At 39.2% G+C, this 24,093-nt stretch overlaps 2 protein-coding genes and 1 long non-coding RNA gene across 3 annotated transcripts in view; 1 reads left to right on the top strand and 2 right to left on the bottom strand.

Annotated features, from left to right (window-relative positions):
• The window catches only part of LOC122659801 (ATP-dependent 6-phosphofructokinase 5, chloroplastic-like), a 79,891-nt gene extending 64,808 nt beyond the window's left edge, over positions 1–15,083 (top strand). Inside the window, exons 8-13 of the mRNA XM_043854935.1 lie at positions 872–1,012; positions 1,194–1,310; positions 1,445–1,549; positions 8,491–8,571; positions 10,028–10,156; positions 14,736–15,083. Coding sequence (XP_043710870.1) covers positions 872–1,012; positions 1,194–1,310; positions 1,445–1,549; positions 8,491–8,571; positions 10,028–10,156; positions 14,736–14,903 — 741 coding nt within the window. The 3' untranslated portion in view covers positions 14,904–15,083. The remainder of the gene's footprint in view (positions 1–871; positions 1,013–1,193; positions 1,311–1,444; positions 1,550–8,490; positions 8,572–10,027; positions 10,157–14,735) is intronic.
• On the bottom strand, positions 4,208–23,868 carry LOC122659803. The gene is made up of 3 exons (XR_006332554.1): positions 23,481–23,868; positions 17,230–17,234; positions 4,208–4,221 (listed from the first exon to the last, which is right to left on the bottom strand). It is a non-coding gene; the product is annotated as an uncharacterized LOC122659803 (long non-coding RNA).
• LOC122659802 (cyclin-D3-1-like) lies at positions 21,032–23,467 on the bottom strand. The gene is made up of 6 exons (XM_043854936.1): positions 23,108–23,467; positions 22,453–22,539; positions 22,250–22,348; positions 21,930–22,134; positions 21,680–21,801; positions 21,032–21,555 (listed from the first exon to the last, which is right to left on the bottom strand). The coding sequence occupies exons 1-6, from the start codon at positions 23,426–23,428 to the stop codon at positions 21,328–21,330; spliced, it is 1,062 nt and encodes a 353-aa protein (XP_043710871.1). The 5' UTR covers positions 23,429–23,467; the 3' UTR covers positions 21,032–21,327.
• Positions 23,869–24,093: the final 225 nt, after the last annotated feature.

The raw sequence follows: 24,093 nt of genomic DNA, 5'->3' as shown, positions 1-24,093 counted from the left end.
ACTCTCGATACGATTGATTTAGGGGTTGAAAAAAAAAATTAGAAGTATTGGTACGTATCGCATTGTATCAGACGATACGGTGCGATACATTGCGATACACACATTAAAGGCACTTGTGACTTTAGAATCGTGATTCCAGAAACCAGAAAGCATCAATAGCAACTGGATGGACAAGTTTTCACCCAAAACTTCAATTTTTTTACATTTTCTTTCAAATTTCATGCTTGGGGCTTTGATTCCTTGCTGAAAAACGAATCAAATCAAGGAAACAAACTGCAATATTGCTTATTTATATTCTTTTTTGCTTTAAAAGTGTATATCTATGTGTATCTAGACCATTTCCATGCTTATCTATAGCGTGTGATACGTATCTCCGATACGATACGATATGATACGTCTCTTAAAATCACCCCACCAATACTTTAAACCTTGACGGGGAGGACCGACTGTTCTATTTCTTCTAATGGTCTCACTTGTTGATGATCCTTCTTTAAGCCCCCCCCCCCCCCCCAATTTTGGGAGGGGGTGTAATTTCAGATTTTTTCTGAAGCTGATATTGGATGCATGGATTTGTTAGGTACATTAATAAACACAATGCTAAATTAATAATGATATCTTATAAATTTTATTATATAGACATAGACTTGGGTATAAATAAAATTTAACAATGCTATCTTTGCCACTTAGAGCATTACTGCAGGGAGGGAGGTTGCACCTTATTTTGGCATGTATCTGGCAGACTCAGCACATAAATGATCACTTTCTGTATTGGATTTTGACAGATGTTTTATCTAATTTGTTGCTGTTTTCAAGTCTCCTCTGTGAACTTGCCTTCCATGAAGGTGCATCTCATGTTGGTTCTAATATGTAGTGTCATAAGAGACGGATGAGGGTAGCTGTTGTTGGTGTCCCGAAAACTATTGACAATGATATTCTTTTGATGGACAAGACCTTTGGTTTTGATACTGCTGTTGAAGAAGCACAACGGGCAATAAATTCTGCGTATATTGAGGTAAAATTAGTTTGATGCTTAAAATAGCTTCTCTTCAAAGTTTCAAATCATCTTATATGTAACCTGTTTTTTTATTGGTTAACCTTCCATGTTTTCCTATTAAATCTTTCTTAATATTGGTACCTTTGCACCAAATTGGCAAAATGATACATGGATTTTATTCTTTTCAATCTTATAATAGGCACATAGTGCTTACCGTGGTATTGGCATCGTAAAATTGATGGGCCGAAGTAGTGGATTTATAGCTATGCATGCATCCCTAGCTAGTGGACAAGTTGATCTATGCTTGATACCGGAGGTGCGTTTTGACAGATCTCAACTCAAGAAAGCCTTATCCCAACTGTTTGGGTTCCAAAGGTGTGTTGGAAAAATATTATTGGGCACTCTTCTGCTTTAATCTTGTTACTGATGCACCACATCTTTTGTTGTAAGGTACCTTTTCGTTTACATGGTCCTCATGGTGTTTTGAATCATCTAAAGTATCTCCTTGAGACAAAGGGATCAGCTGTAGTCTGTGTAGCTGAGGGAGCTGGACAGGTCAGTTAATTCAACATTTTAGTAGCATTTTTTAATAGTAGCTTAAAACAACATGAAGTAACATTTTTCTAAGTTTTGTTCTAGTGAATCTTACATCTCCCTTTTAGCAGACAAAAAAAATCTTACATCTCCCTTCTGCTGTACATACAGTCTGTTTCTCCTCCTTATTTTTGAGAAGTTTAATAACAAGTTCATTGGAGAGAAAAATAATAGAAGACATCCTTTGTATGTGATGTTTTGAAATATGAGTGAGTCTACTTCGAAACTTGTCTTATAGATTATAAGGTGCTTTAAAGTTTGATTTTTTATTTTCCAGAAACATATGTACAGGTTTTTAAAGTTAGGACAAACTTTAAGGACGGCTGTGTAATGGCTTGTGCGTCAATACACCCCCTCAAGATGGAGAATCGGGACTGTGAATCTTCAGCTAGTCTCTTAAATACTTGAAACTCGAAGTACCCAAGGGCTTGGTGAGAATATCGGCAAGCTTATCCTGGGTAGAGATGAACTGCACAGAAAGTTGATGCTGGGAACACATTCACGAACAAAATGAAAGTCAATTTCGACGTGCTTCGTTCGAGCATGGTAGACAGGATTGGCTGAGAGGTAACTGGCCCCAATGTTGTCGCACCAAAAAATGGGTGGACCACGTAGCAGATGTCCAAGTTCCTGGAATAAAGAATCAAGCCAAATAAGTTCGGCCGACGCATCAGCCAGTGCCTTGTACTCAGATTCGGTGGACGAACAGGCAACCGTTTTTTGTTTGTGTGACACCCATGAAATAAGATTAGGGCCTAGGAAGATTGCATAGCCCCCAGTTATGCCGATCAGTACCAATACCAGCCCAATCCGCGTCAGAGAAGGCTTGGAGTGAGATGAGGATCGGCTAATCTGTAACCCATGATCAATTGTAGCTTGAAGGTACCGCAAAATGCGCTTGACCATGGCCCAGTGATCAGCACTTGAAGATTGCATAAATTGACAAACCTTGTTAACAACAAACGTAATATCAGATCGTGTCAAGGTAACATACTGAAGGGCCCCAATGACGGTGCGATACTGAGTGGGTTTTCGATGCGGGGCACTCCCTAAATCTGTGCCCTGCGCAGATATAGCCATAGGTGTCTGAATTGGTTTACAATCAACTATGCCAGCTTTGGAAAGCAAGTCTTTGGTATAGCGAGTTTGTGATAATAATAAACCAGTAGACTGATGAACAACCTCAATACCCAAGAAGAAATGTAGATCACCAAGATCCTTAATGGAGAATTTTGCGGCGAGTTGACGAAGAAGTACAGATACTTGAGTAGTGTCACTACTGGTGACCAAAATGTCATCAACATAAATTAAAACATAAATGACATGAGAGCCAGCCCTGAGAATGAATAATGAAGGATCTATCTTGTTTGCAATGAAACCCAACCCGAGAAGGAACTGGGAGAGACGATGAAACAAGGCACGGGGTGCCTGTTTCAACCCATAAAGAGACTTGTGCAGGCAACATACATAATCTATGTGGTTGCGGTACTCAAACCCTAGCACTTGGGACATATAGACCTCTTCCGACAGGAGGCCATAGAGAAACGCATTGTGGACGTCCAATTGTCTTACTGACAACCCTGAGAAATTGCGATAGTCAGAACAAACCGAATGGTGGTAGGCTTAATTACAGGGCTGAAGGTCTCGTTGTAGTCATGACCAAATTGTTGATGGAATCCTTTTGCAACAAGGTGAGCTTTGTACCGCTCGAGAGAGCTATCAGCTTTTCTCTTGTTCCTGTACACCCATTTGCATCCAACCAAAATTTTCATGGCAGACGATCGTGGCACAAGGGACCACGTACCATTGGGAACTACGACATTAAATTCCTTAGTCATTAGCGTGCCATTTAGAATGCTTGAAGGCTTGCGTAAAACAAGTAGGTTCCGTGGTAATGGTTGTGGTGGTAAGGGCGGTGGGTGGTTTGGTACAGGGATGAAGAACCATGGAATGGGTCCTAGTGAAAGGGGCAGGCGGGTCAGCGGAGGGCACGAGCATTGGAAGACCAGAGGGTGAGGCGGTTGGCCGGCCAGGGGTGAAGGGGCAGTGGGAAAAGGGTTGAGGTTTGGTGAGGACTGATCTAATTTATGGAGTAATATGGTCCGAGCCTATGGTGAGTTGGCAATGCTAGATGGGCTGGTAAGTGGGGCAGCCAAGGGAAGTGGGAGTAAAGGTGCAGAGGAGGACCTAGATTGAGGGGAGACTACCGATGAAGAAGAGGGGGCAGCTACGTGGGGCTGAGGGGAAGGTGGAATAAATGGTGGTAATGGTGGAGGCTGAATAGATGTAACGGCCCGAGGAGTTGAGGCAGGAGAGGGTCACAACGGAGGACCCAAGATAGAGTGCGAATGAAAGGGAATGTGGATTCATCAAAGCGGACATGCCTAGCGATGTATGTGCGATTCGTTTTGCGATCAAGACATCGATAGGCATTGTGAGAGGGACTATATCCGCGAAACACGCACGGTTGAGACCGGTACTCCATTTATGATGATTATAAGGGCGAAGGAAAGGATAACAAAGACACCCAAAAACACGTAAAAAGGAATAAGTTGGTGGTTTGTTGTGAACAAGTTGGAAGGGGGACACACCACTAGATACCTTGGATGGCATCCTATTAATGAGAAAAACCGCTGTCTCAAAAGCATAATGTCAGTAGGACATTGGCACGGATCCATGGGCAAGAAGGTAGAGGTCGGTTTCGGTGATATGCCGATGACGATGTTCAACAGCCCCATGAGTGTGAGGGACGGCCACAGGATGGATAATGCCAATTTTGCTAAAAAGGTGAGGAAGAGAGCGAAACTCCCCTCCCCAATCAGTTTGAATAGATTTGGTTTTATGGGAAAAGTGTAGTTCAGCCATAACTTGAAATTGGAGAAAAATAGAAAAAACATCAGATTTACGCAATAACGGATAAAACCAAATGTACTTGCTATGATCATCAACAAAAATTACATACTAACGATGTCCCAACAAAGACGGAGTAGCAAGACCATAAACATCATTGTAGACAAGTTCTAATGGAAACTGACTGCGAAAGTGAGACTCAGATAAAGACAATCTACTAGATTTACCTAACTGACATAAAGGACGAATGGGACACAAATGTGTGGACTGGCATGCGAGATTATTGGTTTCAACATGGAACGAAGCAGACGTTCATGTGGATATCCCAAACAGCAGTGCCAGCCATCAAGAGTGGTGCGTTCGGCTACTTGAACAGACGGATACGAATGGGAAGAGCTGGAATGGAGAGTGTATAACCCTCCTTTACTCAGACTGGACAGCACTGTTGATTTGGTTACCTGATCCTTCACAAGAAAATGAAAGGGATGAAATTTAAAAAAGACATTATTATCTTTGGCAAATTGGACTGAAAGAAAATTTTTAGAAATAGATGGAACATGTAATATGTTGGATAACTTAAACGAAAGAGAAGGGAGAAGATATAGAGCCGCTACCAATATTGGAGATGGGCAACCCCTTACCATTACCGACATGCACCTGATCAGTGATAAGGACCAGTGTACTCATCATAGGAAGACAGAGACTGAATGTCGGAAGTGACATGGTGGGATGCGCCTTTATCGGGGTACCATGTGAGGGCGGTGGAAGGATTAGGGGTAGGGAAGTGGAGGATTGGGAGTAGGGTAGGTGGTGCCGGGATTGTGGTAAGGGGAATAGGAAAAATTGGCATTAGGGGGGAGAGATGGGTATTGGGGATAGGACTTCTGGGGGCAATAAAAACAAGTGGCATTGGAATGATTGTTGCTATGGCAAAAGGAACACCATTGATAACAGCGGCCACCAGAAGGACCAAAGCGACCACCACGACCAGAAGAGTGGCCGGTGTCATCAGAGGAGAGGGGCCGTTGAACGGGTATTGGCAGAGGGAGTGGATGGAGGAGCTGCATCAGTGATGGTCAATTTCCAGAATGCGCACATGCTCTTATGACTAAGTAGGAGCCCATGAAGTTCAGTATAAGACGGAGGGTGGGACGATTGATAATGCCAGAGACAACATCCTACATTTTGTCATAGAGAGCCCGCAGGACATGAAGATTGAACTTGGTTGGCTTGAGAGCATTGTCAGAGGCTGCAAGTTCATCAGATATCGTTTTGGCACGGCGAAGAAGAGAGGTAATTGACTCATCGAGCTTTTGACAAAGGTTCTGCAACTCCAGATGCTGAGACATGAGCTGGGTAGAGGAGGCCGCACCATAAGCTTCATGAAGAGTGGTCCAGCACTCAATATTGGTCTCCTTGTCAAGAAGAAGGGGAACCAGGTCTTCAGATAGCGAAGCAACAATGAGACTGACAACCTGAGTGTCTTGTTTCTGCCAGGCAGCAGCAGTAGTAGGATTGGTGGGTTGTTGGTGAAAACCAGCGAAGAACCCAAACAGGCCTTGACCCTTTAAAAAAGGGATGATTTGCTTCCTCAAGATCAGAAAATTGGACACAATTAATTGGATGGACAAGAAGTGCTGCCCTGATGGGAAGGTGAGTGGGGTCATGGTGGATGAAGTGGTTGTGAGAGAAGGTTCGGTGGCCATGAGGAAGCACCGACTGGAGAAGAAAAAGGGGAATAGTTGAGTTGAAGATGCTCGCTGGAGGAGTAATGTAGTCCTCGGTAGGTAGGAGACCCACTAGGAACCAGTACAACAGGATCTGCTATGAACAGGCAGTCCGATTGGTGTAAAATATGGAATTAGGTCAAAATTAGGGTTAGGTTAGGGTTTGAATGGTTGGTTATGCTAGGCAGGTGTAGGGGAGTCTATCAGTGAAGGTCAAGTGATGGTTTGATAAGCGGAAGGGTGAAAACTTAAATGGCAGCAACTTAGGTTTAGGATTTTGAGGATTTAATGGAGATGAGGGAAATTAGGGTTTGAGGGCTGTATGGGGGCGGAGGTCTGGATCAAGTGGAGGGGGTGTTTTGGAGATGCTGTGGTTTAAATTTGAAATAATTCTGATGAAGGGTTAGGTCTGTGAGTGAATTAGGTTATGGGAAATTGAAGAAAACAGAAGGGGGAAATTAGGGTTGGGGTTGTAGAGGATTAGAAGAAGAATGGGGATGGGGATGTCTCAAACTTACTGTAGTAGCAGATTACTCTTGGCAGCAGCAGCTTTGTTTGAGGATGAAACTTGAATAAAAATTGAATCTTTAACTAGAACTTGAAGGAGAGCTTCAAAAGAACCACCCGGGCTTCACACCGCAAGGTGTCGATTGGATCAAACATCAATCCCGCCAACGAACCACCCGGGCTTCCCACCGCAAGGTGTCAATCGGATCAAACATTGATCCCACTAGCCTTGATCAAACACAAGACAAAAATCTTCAATGGAGAAGAATAGCAGCAAAAGCTTTTCATTAATATCAAAATTCGTGTTGCATACTTGCCCCCCTTACAACCTTATATAAAAGACTCAAAAATAGACTCCCACACTAAAATGGAAAGGCCTAACCCAATCCTTAACCTATTAGGTAACCTAAACTGACTAGGAAACTAAACTACTAAAGTTTATCAAAAAAAAAAAAAAAAACTAAAACATGGCTGGACTCATAGAGTCCTAATCCAGCTTAACTTAAATAACAATTAAATAATCACATGACCACTTAACCAAGTCACATGATCATTTAAGTGATCACATGACCACTAACCAAATAAACAAAAATCTACTAACTAATCACGTATGTAACCTTAGTACCCATATTTTAGGCCCATATAAGTGGCCTATTACATAGAAAACCCATGGGATCAAAGGCCCAACATTTATATTACCCAACCCTAGACTTATTCCTCCCTAGACTTATTCCTAATAAAATAAGGTCATTTGGGTGATGAATCTGCATCAAGGAGGAGTAGAGAAGAAAAATTGCTCGGTGGTGCTTCTATGCTCTTGATACCATGTTAGGGAATGAATTTCCATTCAATTAATGATCTCCTCAAGGGGAGAATATATAGATTACAAGGATATGAGATCCAAGGATATCTCAATAACAAGGAAAGGAGATAACTAATATCACATGTGATATGGTTGCTATACAAGAGAATCAATCTTTATTTTCCTAATATAGGACGGCTGTGTAATGGCATGTGTGTCAATACGACTCCTGGGAAGTGCATCGGAAGAGTTTTCCTGACATTTCTTCTCCCTCGGTTCCGTGCTAAGTAAATGCCACGTGAAAGGACCATGGGATCTTGACCTGCATGTGCGGGGGAGTGTTGATGTATACATTGATTCTGCCCTTCCCTAACAGTTCAGTTCAAGCTTTTAGATGAAATGATAGCGAACACACACTCTCCCAAACCCCTTGAAATTGTGCAGAGTAATGGCCAGGTTCTAGGATTATTTATAGATTTATGGAACCCCCAAATAGTAATCAATTATCTCACATGGGATAACTATGTATTGTACCCACTCTAACAAACTCTATGTATTGTAGTCACTCAAATAAAATAAATCCATACCTAATAGGAATCTGAAACAAAATTTGAAAACCACTAAATTCTTAAAGAGAGGGGGTTTGTTATGGGAAACTACCAGTATATAAGCTACAATACAACAGAATATTCATTGTGTGCATTTGTGTATTTGAAACTACCTATTTGATCAAAATATTTATGATTTAACAAAGGATTTGTCAAACATATCAACTTTTAAAGCTCAGAAGACAAAACTTAAGAGTATCATTCACCCATATAAGTCGGTAAAATGATGTCACTCTTCTGTTTTTCCAAGATAGTAAAGATTCTGAACATGTTCTCTCAGAATGTCAACTGAGAAATTGAGAATAAGGATCCAACCTTAATGTTTAAATTGTTAATACCTGCCACGTCACCCTGGACATCTAAAGAAAAGAGATGCTGATAGTGTAATACTGTTGCTTTATGATGCAGAATTTTCTTGAGAAGACTAATGCTACAGATCCATCTGGAAATATTATACTTGGTGATATTGGCGTCCATATTCAACAAGAGGTCAGTGCTCCAATCTCTGTGGGTATCCCTAGGGAAATATTTTAATGGTCATAAATCACCTTCTTAGCTAATTTTATTTGCAATTAATAATTGTTGCATTTTGATTTAATCACTTTGAGTGTTAGATTGAGTTTCAAATGAACTCCACTTCCACAATCGCACCAATTTTATGTTTGAGACACATTGGCCTTTCTTCTGTTGCTACTGCGATCTTTCCACTAGTTCAAAAGGTTATATTTCTGCAGTATTCCTTCTTGGACTTCTTTTCTCCCCCCACCCCTCTTCTGGTCCCCCTTCTCTTTTGGGTGAGTGGAAATTCATTAATGAGCATTTGAGAACGGAGTGCATAGCTCCATGATTTGAAACATGGAGCAAACACCTCAGGGAACAATGCTATTGTAAACAGCAGTGAAAATTAATGCTTGAATGACCTAGATCGATCACCCAGCCCCTTATTTATAATAATATCAAATTACAATCAAAGTATGAATCCCCCCCAATCCTAATCCTACTAGGAATTCCTACTACAACTAGGAATCCCAAATAGAGATCGGATAGAAGAGAAGAAAACAGAAAAAAAGGAAAAACTAAAACATAAAATAACTAAACCAAATAACTAAAATAATGAGGACTAAATTACCCCTATCAGGTAAAGTAGTCAATCTCAACAGCTATTTAAAATTTTGAATTTCCTCATCAATTTCTTGCTTGAAGAGAATTGAATTTCAACCTCTTCTTCGTGCGAATGCAAAGAAGAGAAAATCAAGTTGATGTAAAGTGATATGAAAAAGACCTTGGGATCACAACATAGAATAAGGCTTCAAAAGCTTGGAGTTGTATTTATGCGGATTGTGGTATGTGGAAAACAGTCATTTTAGGTAAACTATTACCCAAAAAGGAAAAGTAGAACATGCGTTGTTCTATAACTAAAAAATAGGAAATCAAATACATGATCAATTTGGTTCTAAATAGGAAATCACACTCAATCCATGTTAACTTGGGATTAAAGCCACACTTAAACACTTGGTTTATGGTTGGACATGTTTTGTTCTGTGGTCATTTATGGTCACAATTGGATTGTGTTTCCTTGTTGAAATTCAGAGTAAACGGATCAGTCAAGAAGCTGGCATCTTCTAGGGACTGATTACTACTCCCAAAACCAAATTAGTTAATAATGTCGGTACAAATAGTTAAAATTAATTATGATAAGCAAAGAGCCTGTAACCCCGTGCACGTCCTTTCTTCGCCCCTTCCCCTGAGTCATTTTTTTTGGGAAGAAATTTCAAATTTTCTCCAAGGAAAAATGTAAGAAATCAGTCATTGTTTTGACAAAATTACCTGTAATTTATACACAGTGTATTGAAATGGTGAGTGATTAACTGATTATTAGGGGCGTTTATTTTTTAGCTGGTTCACCTTATGTTGTTGATATTTGAATTTACTTATGTTGTTTCAGTCGAAGAAGTATTTTAAGGAGATTGGTCTTCCAGCTGATGTGAAGTATATTGACCCCACATACATGATCCGTGCATGTCGAGCAAATGCTGCTGATGGAATTCTGTGTGCTGTTCTAGGTCAAAACGCTGTAAGTACCCTTTTTTACACAATCTTCCTCACTGTAAACAAATAGAGTAGGAAATACTCGAATTTAATGCATTACATGCATGGCTTATAGACCATGTGGTATATGTTCTGCTTAAATTACCATGGTTCTCTTTGGTGCATGGAAGTTAGCTGGTTAAGATGATAAGAAGACTCATAGTAATTGGCAACCTTAAGCAGATATTAACTGTTAGAATGTAACTGTATTTGCATTTTTTAAGATGTTTTACTATTAGATCATATTACTTCAATGCTTGATATAACAATATGTTAGCAGCTCTAGAACTGAATGCTTGAGTGTTCAATAGAATCATCAAGCTCCTTTATTTATAATAAAAGAGAAAGAAAACAATTACAATAATACCCCCCATTAGCCGATTCTAATTAGGAATCGACTATAGGGGGAAAACCCCATAATGCCCATCGGGCTACATAACTCAACACAATAATAACTAGGTATCATTAAAATTACATTGAAATGCTTGACATAGCCAAAACTAATGGAGTGAAACTGCTAAATACTGCTAATATCATGACCTATTTTAAGATGGCTGATTAGTGGGTTTTTTTGGGGTGTGTGGGGGGGTGTTGCATGGTTGGTTAGTGGGGTTTTTTGGGGTGTGTGTGTGGGGGGGGGGGGGGGTGTTGCATGGTTGGTTAGTGGTTAGCATTGTTATTAACAGAAAGAATCTTCATCACTGAATTTGTTTTATTTAGGCTGAAACCTGTTGGTCCCTTTCAAGTTACCAAAACATTATCATTAGAAGAATTTGTTTCATATTTTAGTTGTTTTGGTTCATTTCAGTCTATTTTGGTTTATCATCCAGGCCTCTTAAAGTGAAACTTGATTGGCTTAAGAATCTGAGCCAGATCTAAGATTTGACTTATTTTTTATTTTTTATTATTATTATTATTAGGGCGTATGTTCAGCCACACATGGTGCGGGATAAGGGCGGGGTTTGGGTCATTCAGGGGGGGTTGTGCCGGTCATTTCACCCACACCCCATGTGTCTGGGCGTACCCTGCGCCCCTAGTGCAGAGACTTTATCCGTCATTATTATTAGGGAAAATTTCACAGACACCCCCTGTAAGTATATTGTATGTCACGGACACCCCAAAAAGTCAAAATATCAACCTTCTCCCTAACGTTAAGCACAGTTAGCACCCAAAGATGAAATGTCCATTTTAACCCTGGCGGGGAGGAAATGCCGTGTGGACTAATCTGGGGTTTGGGTTCTGGTAGTGAGAGACGATGGGTAGAGGAAATGGATGGGAGTGAGGTCAGAGAGATAGAGTCGAGTGAGGTCCAAGAGAAAATCAGGCGGTGAGAGTCAATGGGTTTGGATTCTGATAGTGAGAGACGATAGGTAGAGGAAATCCGGCAGTGGGTTGGGCGAAGTCTGGGGAGGAGGTGAGGGGATTGGGAGTCAGCTGGGCCAAATGAGTTGGGGCCGCTGCAAGGTTGATTCCATGGCTTCTTTCATTCGAAGCAGGTAGAAGGGTCTGCAACAATTGAGAAGTTTCTCTCATGTGTAGAAGCATAGCACAGATGGGAGATATAGCCCCAAGGTTTCAGATCAAATGGATCTGATTTAAGCATGTTTGAACTAGAGATTAAATGCATCAAGGAAGTTCCTGCAAGTGAGTACGGAGAAACCCTGAAATCCAGTGAAGGGTATCTCCATTGGACCCCAAATTATCTCCAATAACCAGATGGGTAAGATGGATTGCCACATGCACTAGTGATACTTGTGATCTGGAAGAAATTGATCCTTACATGGAGTCATGTTAAGAAATGGATAGCTAAAAGGAAGGTGATGCGAGGAAAAAATTCCTATTTTAACTCGATTATTTGGAATTGGCTTTTAATTGATCGACCAAAGCAGAACAGAACAGATCGCCTCTGTTTTAGATTTTTGGTTCACCATGGTGAGGTTTCATGAGAAGGCAGATGAGGGTCTAAACAACAGATAACTGTTCCTATGGCTGGGGCCATATTACTGAATTTTCCATCGCCCAAGTGTTTAAAGGCAGTTCCGGCTGGGAATTTTAAGGTCGACTGCTTCACGGATTAGCCGCCATTAACGGCGGCTGTAAACTTGGAAACCCGTAGGGGTTTTCAAACACTTGCCGGAATTATTTTTTTTAGGCGTAGGCCGCTGGATTAGCTGTGCGCCAGAGTCGGCAATTGATAGCATTAACCCTAAACGGGTTACTGTTTTGTCATTTTGGGGAAGAAGAGGGAATATTTCTTTCATTTCCCCTAATTCTTTAGAGCATGGAAATCAAAGCAGAAATGGCGCAGTCCCCTTCCCTGTTCTTGCTTCTTCCGCCTTCAGAACAACGAAGACGATGAAGAGAATGATTTGTAATTTGGGGTTTTACCCTAAAGGTATTATGGGAAGTTCACCCTGTGGTAAGGGTAATTTCACCATTATAAAAGAATTAACAGTGACTTAACTGCACAGACCTAACTGAGTGGACTAAATTGAAATAAAATCATGGGTTTTTTTCACGTACCTCCCCTGAGGTAACACGTAATTATAAAAACACCCATCAGTTTTGAAAAATTTTGAGTGTCCCCCTGAGGTTCTTAAAAGTTAACACATGTCCCCATTCCGTTAGTGTAGGACTAACAACGTTAAAAGCAAGGGGTGAACTGACAAAAATGCCTTCATCTTCCCCAAATCGTTTAGGGTTTGAAAAAAAAAATCTGAAACTCATCTTCCCCAAATTGTTTCCCCAAAACCTGCAACTCATTTTCCCCAAACCTGCACATCACTTCCCTTTCTCCTTGGAGTTATCTGATTGCCATAGTCTGACAACACTCACAAGAATGCCAATGCTTTCGGTGCTGGGAATACAACATCTCATGACCTCTCTCCGAATATTGAAAATCCGTTCTCTTGATAAATTGGTGTCTCTGCCTGAGTACTCTGCTCCTGCAACACTAGACGAGCTACACATCAGATTCTGTATACGTTTGGTGAGCTTACCAGACTGCTTCTGTGTGAATCTCAAGTTACTTTCCAAGTTTGAATTTCATTGTTGTGATAAGTTGCCATCTCTACCAGAAGGGATTCGACACCTCATTGCACTGAAGCGGCTAGAAATTGAGAGGTGTTCAGAATTGACAACATTACCTGAGGGCTTGGGACGTCTCTCATCCCTTTAAAAGCTTGTGATTTGGGGTTGCTCTAAGTTATCGTCTCTACCAAATGGGATTCAACGCCTCTGCCTTGAAAGAGTTGAGAATTGGTAGATGTTCATGCTTGAGAGCATTACCCGATGGCCTCCAAACCCTCGCATTGCTTGGTGTAATTAAAATTTCGGATTGTACTAATCTGTCTTCTTCCTATGACTTTCCTAAAGAGGTCTCCTCATAGAAGGTTGTACTTGTAGCAGCTACTACTACTTTCAGCCCTATTGAGCTACCCCCTCCCCGGGGTTCAACGCCTCTTTATTTGAAGGAATTAGCAAATAACAGTACTTTTCATCTTCTTCAGGTGATGTGCAGGTTTGGGAAGCTGAGTTGCAGGTTTTGGGGAAACGATTTGGGGAAGATGAGTTTCAGAATATTTTTTTTCAAACCCTAAAAGATTTGGGGAAGATGAGGGCATTTTTGTCAATTCACCCATTGTTTTTCACATTGTTAGTCCTACACTAACGGAATGGGGGCATGTGTTAACTTTTAAGAACCTCAGGGGGACACTCAGACTTTTCCAAAACTAAGGGGAGTTTTTATAATTACATGATACCTCAGGGGAGGTACGTGAAAAAAAACCCTAAAATCATAAAGTAAGGGTGTCTGTGATATTTTGAAATTTTTTGGGGGTGTCCGTGATATACGATATACTTACAGGGGGTGTCCGTGAAATTTACCCTTATTATTATTATTATTATTATTATTGAGTATTTACTTGAATGCTTGGATGTTTCACTGAAATATTCAACCAAGATATAGGATGCCAAAATATTTCATGTGGAGACAAAATTGGAAGGACCAGTGAAACAATTACACAACAGAGGTTGCAATGGCTGTTCCACAACATTTCTGGTGGGAGTTTAAAATGACTATGTTAAATTATTTAGTCACCCGTGTCCACATTTGGATAGTCCGCCGTGTTAGAACTCATGTATGATATACATATTGTTTTCTCCTTTTCCGACAAGATCGATTTTTTAGAGGAAGCGGTTTCTACATGATATCAGAGAAAGCAGGGGTCATGGTATTGAGTCCCCCTGGAAGCAGGCAGGTGTTAAATTATTTATCCACCTATGTCCATATTTGGATAGTCCACCGTGTTAGAGCTCCTGTATGATATACATATTGTTTCCTCCCTTTCCTACAAGGTTGGCCTTTTAGAGGAAGCGGTTTCTACATGATATCAGAGGAGGCAGGGGTCACGGTGTCCATATTTGGATAGTCCGCCGTGTTAGAGCTCATGTATGATATACATATTGTTTCCTCACTTTCCTACAAAGTCGGTCTTTTAGAGGAAGCGGTTTCTAGAGACTGGTTATAAACTTATAATGACTTTATTGCTTACATGGTTTGGTAGGTTCATGGAGCGTTTGCTGGATATGGTGGCATTACAGTGGGCATCTGCAATACTCATTATGTCTACCTTCCAATTCCTGAAGTCATTTCTCACCCCAGGAATGTGGACCCTAACAGTCGGATGTGGCATCGTTGCTTGACTTCAACAGGTCAGCCAGATTTTGTCTGAACTATCGATCTCACAAGTTCTCTTACCCATTTATCACGGGCGTGCATCAAGCTTATATACTTCCAGATGTGTATATTAAAGAACAAGAAGCCACCTTTATTCCTTCAGAAGGGTCATGGAAATTATTACCACAGGAAATCAGTGGTAGCATGATGTGCAATGACTCAGGTGACGGATTCCACCATTAAAGGCTTAAAGCAAGGTTCATGTCACATACGAAGTATGTGTCCCTACTGTGAAGTAAAATTAAATATCGTCTTTTCTGTGAGACTCTCAATTCTTAATTTAAACCTGTACCAATAAAGGAAGGGGAAAAAAAAAAAAGTTAATATAAACCAAATAATTTCTCTCTACCATTTCAAGCGGAATCACCAGATTATTTTTGGAATGTTTAGTTTTCTGCTTAACCACATTTTCATATTACTAGTGGTTAAAATTTAGTATTTTTTCACACACAGGCCTTTTATAAATTGATATGTATTAACTTTTACTGGCAGTGGGAAGGCAAGTGCAGTGCACATGTATAGATGTAAGTGAAATGCCTAGGAACTCAAGCTTTCTAATATGGAGGGAAGCTTTTGTTTTGTTTTTAGAATTATAATAGTAAAAATTTCCAACGTAGTAATCCAATCATAGCAATCCATCCATATAGATTTTGCTTATCGGGAGAATATATAATTTAACAATCTATGCTTTTTCTTTAGTCTTTAGTCTTTACATGGCCTTTCTCAGTCCATTTGAATATGGAAGACGAGGAAAAAAATAATTGTTTCAATGTTCCGGGCCGGGTCAGCCCAGGCCAGGCTAAATTCTGTTTCAGCCCTTCACTTGATGTCATTTGTAAAACCTAACACGATCCAGAGAAGAATGGAAATGAACACAAACACAATCACACAATGCGTATAGGGATTTATGTGGTTCGGTAAGGTAGCCTACACCCACTTTGAGATGAGATCTGTTTCACTATCAATAGAGAATAGGGTTACAGTCATTCGTTCCTCATGCCTCTCTCAAATTTTCATTACAAAGAAAGAACTCTCGCTACAAGTTTGTAGCAAAACTATATACAAGAAATTTATCGAAATACCCATGGCGGCTCCACACAGTAGTCTAATCATCAGAAGTCATGACACCAATCCTCAACATAAAATGGACTGAAAGAAGAGATCAAGTTTCCAATCAAAATTGGCCAGAGGCTTAAGAACCAAACAATTGAGACAGCTTTACAGCATAGAGACCTACCAGTATGTGCACCACTGCACCATGTGAGCAGATATTTGTACTTTTCTCATTTTGGGAGAAAGATGATTATTTCTAAGCATCCATACTGTAGGGTGTATAGTCTTTAGATTGATGAGAAATACATGATACAGGTGAAGCTTTAAATTAGGGTTTTGGCCACATATGTCTTATTACTCATTTTATCAGAGATTGTTTTTGTCTTTTTTAGTGGGTCAAATCTATGAATATCCCTGCAATGTCGCTGCCACATATCACATGAACAATCAATTATCTGATCTCACCTACTGTATTAACAAAGGAAATGAAGCGGGTGGGGGTTTGAATGAGAATCTATTGTCGTGGTGTAAAATGGTGGAAGGTGCATGCCGGAATCTTCTGAGACCGGCAACAGTATGTGTAACTGTGTACCTCTTTGATTCTTTAAGACTTGAGAGTTAAGACCCTTACTTATTCTTCTAGGGTTTGTTTGAGATTAATATTAACTTACCCCAAAAGCTCACTACTAAGCTTCAGACATGATGGAATGCATTAAATCAAGTCCTTTAATCTATCTCATATTAGGTTAAATAACTCAATCTAACGTCTATCGAATCTCATTAATCACATAACATATAATGTTAACAATACTTGCAAACAGCTTGTGAAATTATTAATGCAACTTGTATATAATAAAAGCACTTGAAAACTGAAATGCTCTTTTTTTTTCCCTTTGGGGAGGGGGGGGGGGAGAGGAGAGGAAGGCTTGCACTTTATCTCTCTTTCTGTGAACTTTATCTCTCTTTCGGTGGAAGGTTTTGTGTGGATGCCACGTGGTGTCTGGGATGAAATGGAATAGTATTGATTTCATTAAATTCTTATGTCTTATACCTTATAACTCAACTTACCATCCAAAGAAATAGACAAATAAATCAGGTCTGAGCTCCTCAGCGACCCTGACCCATCAACCTTTAACCCTTCTCTTCTCGCTCCTCTTCCTCTACACTTAAAAAAAGGTACCATTGGTTCTTGTGTAGTCACTCAGACACATTCACACACACAACTACCAATTTCTTATTTCACTGTTTCCCAAGTCACTAAAGAGAACAGACCCTTAAAATCATGGCCCCCCTGCCCTTCTGTTAGTCAAACAATAAGAGATAAGATGGGTTTCCATTTCCCAGTTTTCTTGACTCTTACTGCAACCATTCATCTCGATCTCCAAGTCTTCTCTTATCAACCATAATCTTTAGCCGGATTTTTGTAGGTCCAGAGACATTAGTTTGAGACACCATTGAAGAAATGTCTCTACCTACCGGCTACCGTAGTTGGTTTTTGCATTATCATGTAATTTAATTAGTTCAAACACAGCACACACAGAAATAGAGGGAGAAATTGAAACAGTAAATAATATTAACTTTGGCATTCAAACTGACCATTCTGTTCTGTGATTAGTTTGTTTGGTTTAGGCATGGGCATTTTACAGTTATTGTCTGTTTGTTCGGATTATCAGATTAACAAACTGATTAGATGGTTTGATTAGTTTAAAAATGTACTTTGACCATGCTTAGCTGTTGTTAATTGTAGTTTTTTTATCTGACTTGTCAGTAATAGTAACTTTGGTCTATGGTTAAGGCATGGGTATGGTTTAGAGGCGGCTGAGACTGAGAGTAAGCACTCAACCGCTCTCCTCTCAGTACTCCTTAGAAAATTCACATAAAACGGACATACTCGTTGTGATGAGGTTTTGATCAATTTATCTTGGCACCCACTGTCATTTTTATTTTATTTTATTTTTTAAAAAAAAACATAATCAGTTTACTAGTTTCTTCTTCTTTCTTTCTTTCTTTCTTTCCTTCTTTTTTTTTTTTTTTTTGGGGGGATTGTTAGTACCATATAACAATGGAAGGTGGCGTTTCCAAAAATCACAAGATATACACGATATATTTGTCAATATAAACACACAGAGTTGGGAGAGTGCACAATAATAACTAGAGTATTGGTACACATGCATAGATATACACCTGGTATGTGTTAATATAAAAATGTGGTATTTGATTGAATTAGACTCTGAAATTCAACACAAGACTAATGTAAACCATGTCCCCTATCTTACTACTAGAAGCCTAGAATGGACATATCATTTGTCAACGTGACATTATAGATGCTCTGTGATATTTGGAAAAATAATTGACCATTGTGATAATAATAATAATAATAATTCACTGTTTTTTTTTTTTTAATGTTTTACTTCCTATTTTGGTTTTTTAGAGATCTTTTAGTTGGGTGATTCCTAGCTTAGCTAAGAAATAAGAAACCATGGTTAGCATAAATTCGAAAGAGTGCTCTCATCTATAGATCTAACCACCCTGCTTACTCTGGCATAGGCTCTGAAAGAGGACACATCAATATGTATGTGTTAGGGGCATGTATGTCATTTAGCAATTAAATTAAAGAGAGGTGTGTCCTACTCATTTTCACCCCCAAAAAAAAAAGGTGTCCTATTCAAGCTTCAGTCTAAAAGAGCTTATTGAATAAAGTGGGATACAAATTTGTCTTGCAGACTATATTTATAGTTTGCCAAACCAAAGGAAGAAAATAAATTGGGGTTGAAGACATTTAAGGGATCTGATATGAAATAAACAAAATTTTTTATGGAAGACAATTTTTTATTGTTTACTTTTGTGGTTAGATTTTTATGGAAGACATGAATTAAATTTTGGAAGTAAAAGTCTCCACAGTGTGCATACGTTGATATGTTCTCTTTGATGGATCAAATTCATTATCAAAAATGAGCTCCAAAGATTTTTAAGATGATATTTGAAGCTTATTAAGGAAAATTTTCTTGCCATTTAGCACCAACGATTGTTTGTTTCGAGGATCCGACTCCTCTACTTCCGCTTGCCCGGTACTTCTGTGCGCCCCACATACAAGGCGGGTGAAATGTACGGCCTTACCCCTGCTCGGGCGCACGAAAGTACTGCCCGCAGCGGTAGTAGAGAAGTCTCATCCTTGTTTCGATCACATATTAGTGTTTGTTGGTAATTGACTATTGAATGTATGAAAGATGATTAATGCTTCTTGTTTGTTAATCCTAATCAGTTCATGTCTTATGTAAACATTTCTTCCAAAGTCATTTTGGGTTTATCTGTTCTTTCTCATCTCCTCCAATTTGAATCGTATCACTCCTCCTTACTAGTACATTTTATAGATTTTCGTTTCATATATCCATACAATGTCAAGTGATTTCTTTCTTAAATTATCATTTGTCAAATTTCAAAAATAACTAAATCATATCATCACTATGTATCGAATCATTTTTCCAACCATACAAACCTCGATCGAATCAGCTATCAAAAAGGTGCCAACTAACTCAGCTAGTAAGGTCACTAACTAATTGTAATAGTGACCCAAGATCAAATCCTGCCTTCATGGAGGTTTATGGAAATACCTCTCTAGACCAGGGTTTTAATAATCGTTATCAAGACTGGGCGATATAGATCCGATACCAATCTGGATCGGACAGATTTATCCTTATTTTGTTTAAAATTCTGATTTTTTTTTTTACATTTTTACCCTTGATCCATATCGATTCAATCTAGCCAATCCAATACCAATTCCTCAAACCATGCTCTAGACATGTTGCTCTAGACAGATTGTCCTCAAAATTTAGGGAAAATATTCTCAATATTCAAGTTGGAAGGAATTTTTCCACCAAAAAAAAAAAAGTTGGCAGGAATTTGAGAATAAATATCTTTCTATAACCCGGTTTTTGGAACCAGTAGACCGATTTAGACCCGGTTCGGGATACTATTAACCCTTCTTTGCTTTTAGTGGCCACCAAGATATCGTACAAGGAGAGGCCCAAGGCCAGTCCAGGCCCATGTAACGGTACATTCACAGTGTAGGCAGGTATCCTATCCGTACAGCGATGCCACCATCCTGATCAAATCCACACCGTACATGTTGGCACGCGCGAGTGGCATTGATATTGGCTTAATGGGACAAAAGAAAACTAAGAAGTAAAAACAGGACCAAAAGCAACAGTACAAGAAAAGAAACAAACTAGAGAATTATTCCTCCAATCATTTTTTATTTTTTTTTTTTTGTTTTTTTTAAGAAGTCCCACTTTTGACGATTAGATACTCTCCCGTCCAGTAAAAATCCCCATTCCGCCCACAGTCTCCCACCCCAGTCCCTACCTAAAACCATATTTAACTTCCTGACAATGTCAGTGGGAGAAAAGGTACCTAATGGCATTTCTGTAATACTTTTTATTTATTTATCATAAATACCTTTAGATACCCTTTCCCCTATTCTGATACGACCAGGTTACCCATTCTCTACACCCTCTAAATAATCCCTTCCTTTCTAGTTTCTCCTCTATCTTTGGTTTATTCATCTGTTTCTTTCTATCTTTCATTTTCAAATTCCGAAGTCCCTCTCTCCCTCTCTCCCTCTCTCCCTCTCTCTTCACACACACAGAGGTAGGGAGAGATGGAGAGAGAGATTGAGAGAGCAGCAAACCCCAGATTCTTAGCAGACACACAGTCAAAGGGTGACAGGGGCCACTGGAAACCCAAAATACCTGGCAACCCAAAATATGAAATACCCATATGAAAAGAAAAAATTATTAATGGCCAGAAAATAAATTCTCTTTTTTTACTATTTTAATCCAAAATAAATAAATAAATAAATAACAATTTTTTTCTTTTTCCACTATCTATTACTGTCTCTGGTGCTATCTTTTTTGTCCCCTACAGGGAAATTTCTTTCTCTTCTAGTTTTCACATAAATTAAAGGACAAACACAATAAAAATTAAAAAATAAAAATATTCCTCTAAATTTTTGCTCCTTCCTCTTTCTTTCTTTTTTTTTTTTTTTTTTTGGGGGGGGGAACTCTCCTTCCATGCTAAACTACTGAGAATTCTCTTCATAAACAGCTGATGACTGTTTCCTTCATGCCACACGCATGAGACATTGCTACTGATTCCATCTCTCACTTCAGATTATTCAATAATCCCTTCCTCATTCTTTTCCTCCCTCTTTCTGTTTTCTCTTCTTTTCTTTTTTTCTTTTTTTTCCTTTATTTTGTTAAGGAGCAACTTCATACACACACCAAAACTCCCATTCCACCAAACCAAAACTAAAATTGATTTGGGTAGTGAGAAATGAGAGCAGCCCCACTCCTCATGACTCCTCCAATTCAAATGGGTCTGTTCAGTTTCCTCCTCTTAGCTTCTGGACTATTATGAGAAGAATTTGCACATGACCCAACTGTTACATCTGTTTTATAGCTCAAGCATGCAGCATCCAGCACCCCTATTGGGCTCTGTGGCACAGATGGAGCCGAAGCAGTTGCTGCACCAACCTTAACTGACCCATTAATCAATGACACATCTTTGATCAGTTCAAGACACTTCAACACTCTCTCCTGCAAACCAAAACACAAAAACACCACCACCCACCACCCACTTAATCAAATTGTTCAGATGGCTTCATAATAAATTTGAAAACAAGAACTTGCAAAATCAAAACACTCTTCTTCTGTACTTTACCTTTTCTACATGAATGAAACAAGATAAAGCCTTATCAATGTCCACTGTTTTGTTTTCTGAGGACACAGATATAGCCACTGCTGCTGCAATCTCTGATGGTCTGAAATCTATGAAGCCAATCCCTGCATTCATTTCCCACCCAACCACTGGGTCAGACAATTTCTCAATTTTACATCTTTTAATAAACATTAAGAGGTTGAGAGAGACACAGAGAAAGAGAGAGGACAAAGGAAAAGGGGGAGACAAAAACCTTTAATTGTGCTTAAGATCAGTTGAACTGCTCGAGAGATGGACATTTTTGGTGGTGGTTGGTCTTCATTGTTGATCTTACGAAGAAAATAGTCTATGAATGAGAAAGGAGTCACAGCTTGCATTCTCCACTTGAGTGTACTCAACACAAGAAGTTCCATTCTCTGAATTGTTATAGCTTCAAAGAGGAATTTAGAATCTCCAACCTGATAATTTATAAACCCATATCACCAAAACCATCAATTCCAAATAAGATTAAAAGAAAGGTTCTGCAATTAATAATATAGCATATATATACAAGATCAATGTGATCCTTTTCACCTGTAAATCTAGAGACATGGGCACTTCTGTTTCATCCATTTTGGCTGCCAAAGATAAACAAGCCACAGCTAATAACTGCATCATCCAAGCTTTCCCACTCTACAAATAACAAAATCAAGAATGGGCAAAGATTAGAGACAATCATCAAATGAAACTCAATAACTATGAAATCATCCTCTTCCGGGTCAATTTCCTGAACTTACAGGAAGTTCATAAGCTGAAAGGAACCGATCCAAGTAATTTATTGATAAATAGGCACTCAAAGGTCCAAAGCTGTAATAGGCATGAACCTGTTAAAGACCAAAAAAGATAATGGCAATAGTAATCAATGAAAAGGACAGCCAAACTCGGTACAAGAACAGTAACACATTCAACAGCGACAATCAAATCAACAATAATCGGAAAACAGGAACCCCTGAAACCCAATTGAGAAAAAGTAATTACTACTACCCATATAAATATTTCGAAAAGGAAAAAGATTATCCTTAACTTAAGAATGAAAGGTGATTAGAAATAGAGATTCCAAACTCAGTTTCAGAAAGGTAGAATGAATGGAACAAACACAACAACTTAAATTCAGAAAGGACTTCATCGCCATAAACGAAACTAAATGAACCCACAAACCGATTCATGAAATGCATGAATATGAGCAGAGAAAAAGAAAAGGTATCGAAATCGATGTCAAAGATTTATAAGAATATAATCGGAACAAGATAACGCCAAATTCACAAAACAACCTTAAAGCATCAGAACTTAATCAAAACCCATTTCAGAAACCAATCACAAACATGTAACCATTGAAAAGATAAAATGACGATTAAAACAGGGGGGGGGGGGGGGGAAAGCTCTGCAGCCCACCTTCCCCATCCAATCTACAGCCTCTCCTCTAGCACCCATATCCAAGTCCCCACTCTGCAACCTCTTCATGTAATCATTTTTCGGTAAATGTTGGCATTCCTTTTCAACCATCAAACTGAAACACTCCTCAGTTTGCAAAGGAAGTTCAATCAAGAACTCCACACCATAAAAGCTCTGATTTTGATTCAGTGTACGATGGTTTTGTCTCAGCCAAGCATCCCCACCATCAAACTCCTCCTCAACCCCATCACACTCAACATTTGTAAACAAGTCTTCTGCACAGAGAAGGTTAGAGGTTGAGCAATCAAAACTGGGTGCCATTACAAAATCCCTAGAAGCCTCTCTTGCCCCCCTTAAATCTAAAATAGATTACTTCTGAAAGGTTACAGATGAATAGGATGAGTGGGTTCGTTCATCAAAACCCAGCAAAAGAGGCTGCAGAGACAAAACAAAGACTCAAAGTTGTTGTCGACGAGACTGATGTAAGAGAGGAGAGCTTATGTAGGGAGCTGGGTAGGGAGTCTCAGGTTTAGGGTGAGAGAGAGAGAGAGAGAGAGAGTTTATTAGAACAACAGAAAAAATAAACAATAGAAAAGAACAAAATTAATGGTGGCCTGGAAATGAAAACAAAATTTGGAAAAAATCGCAAAAAGAAAAGAGAAGAAACATTTCAAATTTTGTTTTTCATGAGAGATTTGTCTTGTGATTAAATATATGATTAGTGATAATTTAATTTATTAATTACGTTCACACAGAGAGAAAAATTCTTTCATAAATAATTTCGTAAAATTTTAAGATGTTCCGTACCGAAAACGTGATTTAGTGGAAGGATTACGTTCTACAAATGCCCTTCCTTGTTCTACTTAATTACAGAAAATTGCCATTTCTTGGATTCCCAAACTACCCTCAATCTCTAATACAGAATTGTCTCTAAAAAACAGAAATTACAATTTAAGCTGTATTGTATCCAATGAAGACAAAAAATA

The sequence above is a fragment of the Telopea speciosissima genome, chromosome 4 (genome assembly GCF_018873765.1).
Source record: "Telopea speciosissima isolate NSW1024214 ecotype Mountain lineage chromosome 4, Tspe_v1, whole genome shotgun sequence".
In the NCBI taxonomy this organism is placed as follows: Eukaryota; Viridiplantae; Streptophyta; class Magnoliopsida; order Proteales; family Proteaceae; genus Telopea; species Telopea speciosissima.
The sequence above is the reverse complement of the archived record's forward strand: the minus strand, read 5'-3'. Positions and strand labels throughout refer to the sequence as shown.

What these genes read in the sequence shown, in the direction of transcription:
- LOC122659802 (XM_043854936.1), bottom strand. Translation starts at nt 23,428, where the DNA reads ATGGCACCCAGTTTTGATTGCTCAACCTCTAACCTTCTCTGTGCAGAA. An exon ending in TTTCAGCTTATGAACTTCCT is followed by an intron (nt 22,349 to 22,452) that starts GTAAGTTCAGGA and finishes TGTTATTTGTAG; the next exon opens with AGTGGGAAAGCTTGGATGAT. An exon ending in GTTTCATTCATGTAGAAAAG is followed by an intron (nt 21,556 to 21,679) that starts GTAAAGTACAGA and finishes TTTGGTTTGCAG; the next exon opens with GAGAGAGTGTTGAAGTGTCT.